Genomic DNA, 11,139 nt, shown 5'->3' on the forward strand with positions numbered 1-11,139 from the left:
ATCCTTTTAATTCGGGTTTTTAGACCAGTACTCCACCTCTACGTACCAATTCAAAACAAGGGACTCAGGAATCAAAGCCTTGGGCCCGATCACAAGCATGCCATATGATGATGGTATAGATGATATTCACTCTCAGGTATATATGCTTGACTCTGAGTCGAGTATTCCTCCTATCCGCACAATGTTATCTGAACCATGTGGGCCTATACCCATATGAAGCAGCACATATCCTCATCCAGCTTCACATTATTGTGATAAATATTTTCTAGGCTGACCATATGATAAATTAACTTATATATATATCAACCAGGGTGTACCACATATAACATGCTTGTGATGGTCCAGCTACGGCTTTGATGCCTGAGACAGTTGCTTGTGTGTGAATGTATTGAGGGTTGCTTACAGATTTGAAACTTTGGGACTATAATTAGGTCATCAATGACATCATGTGAAGATATCAATTACTTAAAGAGTACGTTTGTGTTGGGAGAGTGGGATTATTCTTGAGACTTCAGATATTAATTATGCATGTGATGTCAACCACATGAACATCCCATGGAGTCAACAATATATGATTTCAAATCATCATCTCATTGCAATCCATGTCTCTTTCCAAGAGAATGATAGTTCTCCAAATAAAAATCAGCACCAATACTCCACTCGACCAGTTATACAACCATATACCATTGGGATTCGAACTTGCAACATTCCAACACAAGGTGACGTCAAGGAAATATAAAGCTTGCTTTGCAAGAAACTTTCTTCTAACCCTGTTTGGAAACTAGCCGTTGGAAGTAGCCTGAGTGGGAAGTGAGTGAGGAATACCCAACGCCAAATTAAGTCATTTGGAATGGATGCGCAGTTGTAGAAAATAATAAAAACTGGAGTGGTACTTGACGACTCCAGTTTCACCACCTAGATCGATGAGGAGGTGGTACTACAGCAGTTTTCACACCGGTGATTGCTCAGATGACCTTCCCATTAATGTTCTTCCAGTTATAATTTCTCCTTTTGTATCTACATTCTTAGCTGCCACTGACTGAAGGCCCAAGTGCAAAACCATGCATGTGCGTCTTTCACACTCTTAAAACTTTATGAAAAGCTTGGTATAAGACTATAACTTTTATTAATATTCTAAAAACACTTTCTATGTTAGAAGAATCGTTTTTTTTTATTATTATTATTTTTTTATTATTATAAAATTTGTATATGATGAGCAATTTTGGCAAGTCTTAAAGGTATACTTGTAAAAACACGTTTTATGTTTTTTTTTTTTAACTTCAATTATCGCTTTTTATGATTCTTAAACACTTCACACTTTATTCTTCACACGTTAAGGCATTTTTAAAACAATATTCTCTTTGTGCTTCATGTGTCGTTTCTCGCATCCACTTCTTACTATGGTAACTATATAGAAGTAGAACAAAGTAGGAACATTGGCAATTGCACATAACAACAAGCTCATAAAAAAAATAAAAACATCACAACAACAACAACATCAATGGGAACTCGATCGATCGTCGGTATTTGGTAGAATAGTGTGGTGCATGTGGTTCGTAAAGTAGTTTGCTGTAAGGCTGGTAAACGAACTGAGCAGCTTGTGACTCGGGTAGGTTTTCGCTCATCACAAACTCATTCGTGATTAGTTTGTATAATTAACTGGCGAGTCGAGCTACGAGCATCTAGTTTAACTTAAACAAGTTAAACCTGAATGCAGTGTATTTGGCTCACCTTGCTTCGAATTATGAGCTCGTGTGTATATATATAATAAGAAAGATGTATGAAAATATATACAAAACATGAACTATAAGCATAGTATATAAAAAACATCTAATTTTAAGTGTAATATACAAACATGTATATATTTTTTATTCAATAAATGACATGGAATATTTTACACAAGCAAGCTTGTGTTCGGCTCGTCTCATTCGGGCACGAGCCTAGCTAGCGCTAGATCATCTCGGCTAAACATGAGCACGAGCTCCCAAACATATCCTGAATGATTCGTTCGGCTTGTTTACCAGCCCTAGTCTTGTTTCTTCATTACGTAGTAGCCTAGTCTACATTTTATGTTAATTTCTTAAAAGAATGTTATCCCTGGTTTATAAAAAGAGATGACTGGGTTCACATCAATTTGGTCAAGTGGAAAGCGTATTGGGACCAGCTTTGAAGGATTATTGTTGACCCAAATTCAGTTCATCTGTAAAGGATACATCATCATATATACATGTCAACCCCATGAGGTCAAGAACTGGGTCACCTGTCTCTGAAACTATATATGGTGATGTATGAGCACCATTAATGCTAAGAGTCTCCCATCAAATCGGAAGTTTGACAAATTAAGAACTCAAAGCACAAAAGTTGCCTTCCTAGCTGCATTTGCATGTTCAGTCCTATTCTTCAATCATGGTTGACTGAGTTTAGTTCTAGTCTAGTTACTATAACGGGGCTACCATTTCGGTATTCTTCTTCCACTAGTTAAATTGAATTTGTAAATCACGTTAAATTGCTCCCTCTAGACTCATTTTGGTAATTTTGACTAGTTGTGTTTTGAATTTAGATGAAGTTTTCATGTTTAGGAATAGGTGGATAGATGCTGATTTATGGAGAATCAGATAGAAAATTAGAGTAACTCTCTCTCTCTCTCTCAACCACTACTGAGTTTACTTAGATCTAGGCTCCAAAACCAAAAACTGAGTTTACTGAGTTTATCTTCATGAATTGTAAACCCTCAAAATTTCGCCATAATGCTATGGTATACTAAGACGTGATAAAACTTCCTAATTATAGTAAATAAATCATGTTAATTAAACACATTTATATAGATAGATTTAACATTTGGTGGCTAGATCTATGCAAGTAAAAGTGTGCAGTGTCATGGTTCAGAAGCATATTACACACGCATAAACCCGATTGTATCTTCAAACTTTGTTATCAGGCGAAGACAGTGGATGCACACATCTCGTGCTGTCAAAAAAAAAAAATCCTTGGTGGTTATGACCTAATGGAGTGATGCTTAAGTATCTTTTTTGAGTAAATCTAACCCCGCAGATGTTTTCAACATAGTCAATTTGTTAGAAATCAACCATGGGATCATATTTTTTTGACAAAAAAAATTTAAGTCATAAAAAATTGGTGCATTAACAGTCATTGATTTTTGAATCACCAAAAACCCTACACAACATATTTTGGTGATTTAAAAGTTGATTGTCACAAAGCAGACCTTGTCGATCATATTTGTAAGTTTATATTCACTTGAAAAAATATGAGCAATAAGATATTGTTCGATTCAACTCATTGATATTGTATGCACATCAATGCCACATACTCATATATAGGGTTAATATACTATTAAACTAGTTAGGTTTAACATTAGATGGATGCAACCACGTGAAAATGATTAAAACACACTAAAAATGATATTTTTGAAAATAGAAGGTTACTTTTCTAGGTCAAAAAGCTAACTTCGACACCTTCATAAAGTTTTATTTTTGGAAAAAGTGTTTGACTTTTTAATTCTCTTAAAGTTCAAAAGACCTATAATGCCTAAAAAAATAACCTTGCATTTAAAAAATGTCATTATATTTTTAGTAATTTATGTAAGGTTGAATTCATCTAATGTTAAAACTAACTAGTTTAATTGTTGATTAACCCATATATTTATATATATGGGGTTCATATTTGATGCTATTGAATGCACATAATTGAGCTAGAAATCATAGGTTCAAACTTTACTGATCCAACTTAGCTAAAACTTGGCTACATAGATGTGTTGAGAATAGTTTGGTTGTTAAGTTTCAAACCTTGGATCATCTTATTTAGATTTAGAAATATGATTTTTTGAGGCATCAAATTTTAGTGCATTGCAGGCTATTACTCTTTAAAGCCCTTAAAAAACTGGCATATATGTAACAACCACATGATTCAAAACTCATTTTCTACCAAACAAACCTTATAGATCACATCCATAAGGTCCAATCTACAAGAAACATGTAAAACATATGAAAAGAATGTGATTTATACTCAATAGTTTAGCAACTTCAATAGCACCAAATATTAACCATATATATGAGATATGGAAACCTACAAAATGAGCGTTGTGCCAAATGAAACATGTGATTGGATTTTTGGTATTTTTTTGAAATTCTGACTTTGTGTAGCATGATTGATTTACAAGAAACCATCACTTTGATTATGCATTTTGCATGAAAAAAAAAAGTTATTTGGATCCTAAAAAAAATTATGAAAATTATAGCTCATTGATTTTTAAAATTTTTATAAAAACCTATCCACGCATCGGAATCAAATCCTATGAGAAATAAATTTTTTAAAAATGAGCTTAGAATTTCGAAAAAAAAAACTAAAAATCCAATAGTGTATTTCATTAATTAACACCGTGCCCATTTTGTTGGTTTATTTATATATACACAAACAACCTAGGGTAAAAGTTTATTCACAGTCTCATACCATCTAAATTTGTTAGGCCTTGGGAGTCGTACTCCTCCACTAACCACTTTCAATTGCATACTCATATTGCCCAAACGTCATCCCATTACTGATATGGTCTTTTTCTCCACGTCCTTTTTTTTTTTTTAATATTAAAAGGTTTTTTCCTCCTAAGCAAGAGCACCCCTTATCACTCACCATGATTTAAGGCATATCACCGCTCTTCCTCCCCCTACCTTTTTCCATAAAATGCCTATTACAAACGCCTTAAATTGTTGTTGTACTCTACTGACAGCATATTTTTCTTTTTAAAAAAAAGGAGAATCTCATTACTGAAGAAAAAACAAACAGAGGGCCGATGGCAGCATCGAGCAGACTGGGAAAATCCCACATTTGTAGAAACCTCCATTAATGCTCATTACCCAAATCAGCAATCCTCAGAACACTGGCTTTCCTCATCACGGAAAGAGTTCAGTTAGATTTTAGAACATGGGCATTCAATATTGAGTCCTCAACTTGGAAGGGGAATAAGAAGGATTTGAATATGTCAGAAAAGATAACAATTTAATGGTCCATGCCCAGTACTAAGAGTATGTTATACAAAAACAAAACAAAAAAGATAAATGGGAGCTCAGTTTCATTGTTCTCTGCTGATGAAAGAAGGAATGATGTCCTGAAGGAGACCATAGTCAGGTAGTTGGTGATGCTGGACTTGAGGGAGATGATTTGTATTCTGCATGAACAAGGAGTTGGCATCAGCTGAGCTGTTCATGTTGTGGAGTGGCACCGGCAGCTCGGCCCGAAAGCGGTATCCGGCCGAAGACGGGAGTGGGGGCATCCCCATGATGCCTCCGGTGCTTGCTCGCAGGGATGCTGGGCTTGGATGTGTGTGCTGGCCTTCATATGTTGTGATCACTGTGGTTGGATCTTGATAGGATCGTTCCACACGCTTCTTTACTGAGCATTTCTGGCTGGTGCACCTGTAGTAGCTCCTGCAGCAACAACAGAAAAAAAATGGATTTTCATCTGTATTGATATTCTCCCAGATACCCATTTTTTGAAATCTTTAGAACAAGTTGAAGAAATGTGAGGTGCAATGATGGAATTCAATATCTCCTAAAACTTCTCATGTTTCTGCAGTATTAGGATCACAAGAACAATGAAACTGTGGTAGCTTCTGCAGCATCGATGGGAAAACCAACTTTTATCCATTTTGATATTACCCATTATTTCCCTTTTTCTATTATCAAAAGAAAAAGTTTGATATATGCAAGCTAGAAGATGGAATTCTCATCCTAATACTCTCTATTATAAGCGGTATTAGGATCATGTATACACCTTTTGAAGCATCTTCTGCAGCAATGGTAAAAAGAATTGTAATAATATCTATACATATTTCCTTTTCTGAGCAACATTAGAACAAGCTGGAGAAATTTAAGGTGCAACATGGGGGAACTTCGTCCAAAAATTGCTCTCAAATGGTGCACCTAGGTAGCTTTTGCAGCAACAACTAGGAAAAAGTTCTCTCTTTTTTTTTTTAAATAATTTGTACTGGTATTTCCATTACTTTATTGTACTGCTATCACAGAGGTAACTTGGAGAAGTGAAAGGTGCAATATGAGCACATCATCCTATCTAGATCCTAATACTACTTTTATTGTGGTTATGCTCAACCATATAGGGATCATGTTGTATCAAATCAATGGTACCTTTCATGTTAAATCAATTGAATACCAAACTCAAAATCAAATTCAATTCTACACCTGCACCCATGCCATGACACGGCCACCTTTTTTTAAGGGTCTACAACATCTACATGTTAGGTCAAGTGAGCAGTTTAGTGTTTTACGCCTCCATGTCCTTTGATTAATTAGGATTCTTATAGTGCTTCTGGAGTGCAAGAAGCAATTACCATATTCCACTTAAGCCTAAAAATGACATGGACATGCCGGGAAACCACACAAAGGATTGCTAGAAGAGGGAGCAGACCTTGGATAAGGGCTGTTCTTCACAGCTTTTTGACCGTATTTCCTCCATCTGTACCCATCCTCTAGATGTTCTACTTCACTTTTGGTCATGAAAGCAAAGCGTGGCTCTCTTTGCTTTTTCTCCCCCTTCTTCCTTGGCTTGCTCCTGCAAAAAAGACACACCAAGATCGAGATGGATTAACCAGAAAATTGGAAAGCTACTCAAAAAGCATAGAAATCAGTGTGAACAAGGAAACAGGAAAAGGAGAAAATAAGGGAAGAGAAGGAAGAAATAAATAAAGAATCACATTAAACAATAACCAAGAAGTACTTATTCAAATAAACAACAACTGAGGAGTGAATTTCACAATTACTTCTCCAACCCCCTAGTGTTGCACTATTGCACTAACAAGGGGAAAAATATTGGAGCAATTCTAGGGTTTCTCTCAACCAACACAACAGTCCCGACATCAAATTTCATGCATATCACGCATACCCACATGCCGGAAACCGTCTTCGGTCATGGATTCCGGCCACAAGCCAACTATATATACTTCGCAATAGCACAATTCCAGCCAAAAGAAAAAGACTCACTTTTTCTTACTCTTTTCCTGTCCATCCTCGGTTGCACCGGCCTGATCCTTGGTACTCTGGCCGGAATCCTCCTCAGCCGCCTCGGTGGTCGATGACGAATCCGACGAGTTATGCGTGGCTGCTGCTCCTGCCGCAGCCGGGTCGGCCTCGCCAAAATTCAGGACCTCCGACGAGCATGGCGCGTCGGTGGTGGTGCTGGGGGCCCCTGTGTAATCTAGTGGGAGCTTGGCCTGCAAGCACTGAGTGAAGCTCATGTATGATGTATCAAACCCAGCTAGATCATTGATCCCTATGAGATCTCCGGCAGTCGCTGAGCTCGAGAAATTATCGAAAAACGGAAATCCAACATCGAAATTCATAATTTCCTTCTGCCTCCGATGAGCTTGATCATCTCTCAAGAAGATGTCTCCCCCCTCCGCCATTAGAGTTGCAGAGTGGAGCTCCACTGTGTGTGTGTGTGAGAGAGAGAGAGAGAGATGAGACACCAAGAGAGTGTTAGCGTGGGATTTTGTAACTCTTGGGCGAGGTGCGGGATGGGCCCGGGGTTGACCGGATGTATCCGGTGACGTAAAGGGTACGGTGCTGAAACATCCATAGTGTTGGCCCCCACCGGGCTTGTAATATGCCACGTGGTGGGGTAGGATACCGGTGTTTAACGGTAACCGTTCATTCGTTAGTACGTGGGAAGCCGTGGCACATGTGCGAGGGCGGTGACGTTTCGCTGCGTCATGAGTTGGGAACTCGTCGGTACTCGGTCAGGGACGAAAATAACCTCTCCAAGGACGCGTTGACTTTTAGATATTAGAAAAAAAATAAGACAGAGGTTTTCGGCTTCTAATTGAGGGAATTCCGGGTCCGGGTCTGACATAGCAATCCGGTCAGACATAGAATATAGGCAAACACTATGATTTTTGAGGAGTGGGTCCATATCGAGATCTGGATTTGATCTTGCAGTGTAGTCCTGGATCTGGTTATGATCTGGGCGCTTCTAGTACTGGATACGCTGAGAACAGGTAAAATCTGTTTGATTTTCATGTAGAAATAAGATCGACTGGACATGATTTTGACTTGGATATATCCAGGTTTGTTTACCCGAATCCGATCTAGATCCAACTAGACCTGATCATATTTATTTTGTTCTGAAGCTGACCTAGTTTGCATACATGCTGCCTTGGTCCAACTAGACATGCCGTTCATAACTGGGTCAGAACTTTGACCCATTTGCATCCTTGTGGTTGTACATTAATTAATTAACGGGCATTGGGTAAGCTAGCCAACCCCGAACCGGACCCGCAAGGATTATTGGGCGAGGGAAAAAGACTACACTGGGCCATGCCCGGTTCGAACCAGGTTAGGGCAGACCCATCAAACCGATCGATTCACCTGGGTTGAATGACACTCAAAATTAAACCAGGTTGTAATCTTGGTAAGGGCTTGGGTGTCGGTGACCCCACCCGGGGTTTTCCTCGCATGGGTCCAGCCCATTAAATAACCCGGTTCTCAGTCGAGTGTCCCTCGTCATCAATATACAAAAACCCGGTTCTCGGCCAGTGTTCCTCGTCATCAAAACAAAAATCAGGTTGCAACCGATCTCGGTCATGGTTTAAGGGCTTGAGCCATCACACCTAACCAAAACTAGGCTCCTGATTCTTCTTCTTCATTTTTGAGTTTCATTAAGAGACTGTCAATACTACCAACTAGGGGTGTCAACGGGTCATGTTTGGTTCGGACCCAGGTGGAACCAGATCTGGCCTCAAATTTTGGGTATGGTATCTGGTCTGGACATGAGTCTACGGGTCGGGGTCGGGCTCGGGACTGGTATAAAATTTCACAAACTATACCAGGATCCATGTATTAATTGGACCTTCGAGTCCGAACAAGGGTTTTAATTGGGTCTTCTTGTTTATCAACATACTTGGACCCTATAGGGTTTGGTGCAGGTTGGGTCCAGGTAAACCCAATCCGTTGACACCCCTACTACCAACGGGGAGGGGGGGCTCCGCTTGTTTGGTAGGAGCTGTTAGTGCAGGTCACCTTGTGTTGGAAAGTTGCAAGTTCAAATCTCTTACCTATCAAAAGGGAGAGAGAGAGAGAGAGAGAGAGAGAGAGAGAGAGAAGTCAGGTGCAGCAGCACACTCGAAGTGTGTAATACGATTGCACCTGATCTCTACTGTCTACTCAAAGTGTGTAATGTGATCTGCAGTGGCTGGTGCTGATGTGACATGGGCCCCACACCAAGATTCGAGCCCTCTTAAACGGAGGATTATTTCCGGTTTTAAGGGAAAGAAGGGAGGGGTTAGGGAATCCTCATTCGATTTTCGGGGGGAGAGAGAGTGTCGGTTCTCATATCAGAGGATCTGAGATTTTAGGTCCTTAGATCCAATCTCTCGGATCCGAACTCCAAGCCAAACGCCCCCCTCAATGTATCCCCAAAGTATTTTCCCATTTTCAAATGTCCGACAACTTTTCCTTTAGGTTAACCAAATAACCTAAAGTTTTTTTTTTTTGACCTCCAGTTTACTTGCATTAAATTATATATAGAAATGATCAATTTACTCCTACACCAAATCACATTTATTGACTTTCTCGTCTTAAGCAATCAGCTGTTTTTATTTTTCTAGTAATCTTCCAAATTTGAAAATAATGAATAGTTGGTATGTTTATAAGTAGAAAATGATTTATATGAAGCATAAGAAAAAATTGTAGATACATTTTTTCTAGAGGTAAATTCATAAATTTTGACTTTATAATTAACATTAACCTAAAATTAAGCCAAAGGTGGTTTTTAATTAATTATTATTTTTTTGTGCGAGATGGGTTGGCGTTTCAAAAAGTTTGAGGATATTTGAAAAAAAAAACTAGTACGTATTAGATTCAATAGGATAATATATTTTGTGGGCATTTGAAAATTACCATTCTATTTTAAAATAGACAATATATATACAGGTTACAAAGATTGCAGCTGTGTCATTAAAAAATTATAAAAATACCCTTCAAAGTTGACATTCTAGAAAGTCGAAGTCCACTGTATCACTACATAATATGAACCTCAATGCTGCCTGACCTTGTCCACCGTCTGCAGTCCACAGGTACCACATGTAAAGACCTCAGTATTTGTTTTCATTAAAAAAAAAAAAAAAAAACTCAAGGGTGCAATGCAAACAGAAAGAATGAAGGTCCGATTTATTATCCACATTGTATGTAATAAATTCGGGCCCAAAATTTATGTGATAATTCTAGGTGAAAGAATGTTACCAAGTTTTTCACAAATAAAAAAGTATAACATTAGGGTGCTGTTGTGTGCATGATTCCCAAATCAGGGAGAGATTGATTTAAGTTTCAAGGACAATTTGTTCTTAGATTCAGGATTTGTTTCTCATCGCTTTTATATATATATATATATAAAAAAATACCAGATCCTCAATCTGATCCTATGTTTGAGAAACCTCGGGTCTTGGCATGAGGCCCACCACCCATCAACATGTCCCATTCCACCTTGGATCTCAGATCCGAGGCACCCAGTCGCCCCTTTAGTGAATTTGATCCAACTCCAAACATAGATATGTCATGAAGTATTGATTCAAACAAAAAAGAAAAATTCTTATTAATCAAGAGTACTCCCGTCAGTTTACACAGAATTGTGTTCGCATGTAGGGGTAGTTTCGTTATTTAGGAAAAAGATTGAGTCCCGTGAATACAAGAGAGGAGTCAATTATTTGCACCGCATTCGGTGGTGGGCGGTCTTATCTTTAGTCTCATACGAAATGACTAAAATACCCCTTACCGTAAAATCTAATCAACAGTCTTCCCTACCTACTGGCTGTGACCCTTTCTTTCTGAGACAGCGGCACAAGTGTGGACGTTACGAAGTTGCCACACTTGCCCCCAAAAAGAATTTCGAGACTACATGCACGCAAACGCACATCTATAATTGTAATCCCCATGATTCAGCTTCTTAATTTGCTTTTTAATAATAAATCTTTATTTCTTTCAAAAGATAAATAAATAAACACACCGGATTGTCTGACAAGATGAAACTAGTGAGATGTGTTCATACCAAGAAAAACAAATGGAATAGGGGTATAATTAAATTAACAAGCCAAGCCTAATCACATTTTGAGTTCTTCTTATT

General features: G+C 38.3%; 1 protein-coding gene across 1 annotated transcript; it reads right to left on the minus strand.

Annotated features, from left to right (window-relative positions):
- Window positions 1-5,083: 5,083 nt before the first annotated feature.
- Window positions 5,084-7,429, minus strand: LOC149827052 (WRKY transcription factor 71-like). Its single transcript, XM_090018419.1, has 3 exons — window positions 7,008-7,429; window positions 6,436-6,579; window positions 5,084-5,438 (listed from the first exon to the last, which is right to left on the minus strand). The coding sequence occupies exons 1-3, from the start codon at window positions 7,427-7,429 to the stop codon at window positions 5,084-5,086; spliced, it is 921 nt and encodes a 306-aa protein (XP_089874545.1).
- Between the last annotated feature and the right edge of the window lie 3,710 nt (window positions 7,430-11,139).

Source organism: Nuphar pumila, chromosome 10 (assembly GCF_984573655.1).
Source record: "Nuphar pumila chromosome 10, dmNupPumi1.hap1.1, whole genome shotgun sequence".
Lineage (NCBI taxonomy): Eukaryota > Viridiplantae > Streptophyta > Magnoliopsida > Nymphaeales > Nymphaeaceae > Nuphar > Nuphar pumila.

Excerpts from the sequence above, each read along its gene's own strand:
- LOC149827052 (XM_090018419.1), bottom strand. The coding sequence starts at position 7,429 with ATGGCGGAGGGGGGAGACATCTTCTTGAGAGATGATCAAGCTCATCGG. Across the intron at positions 6,580-7,007 it reads CAGGAAAAGAGTAAGAAAAA|GAGCAAGCCAAGGAAGAAGG; the intron begins GTGAGTCTTTTT and ends TCTTTTTTGCAG. Across the intron at positions 5,439-6,435 it reads AAGAACAGCCCTTATCCAAG|GAGCTACTACAGGTGCACCA; the intron begins GTCTGCTCCCTC and ends TTGTTGCTGCAG.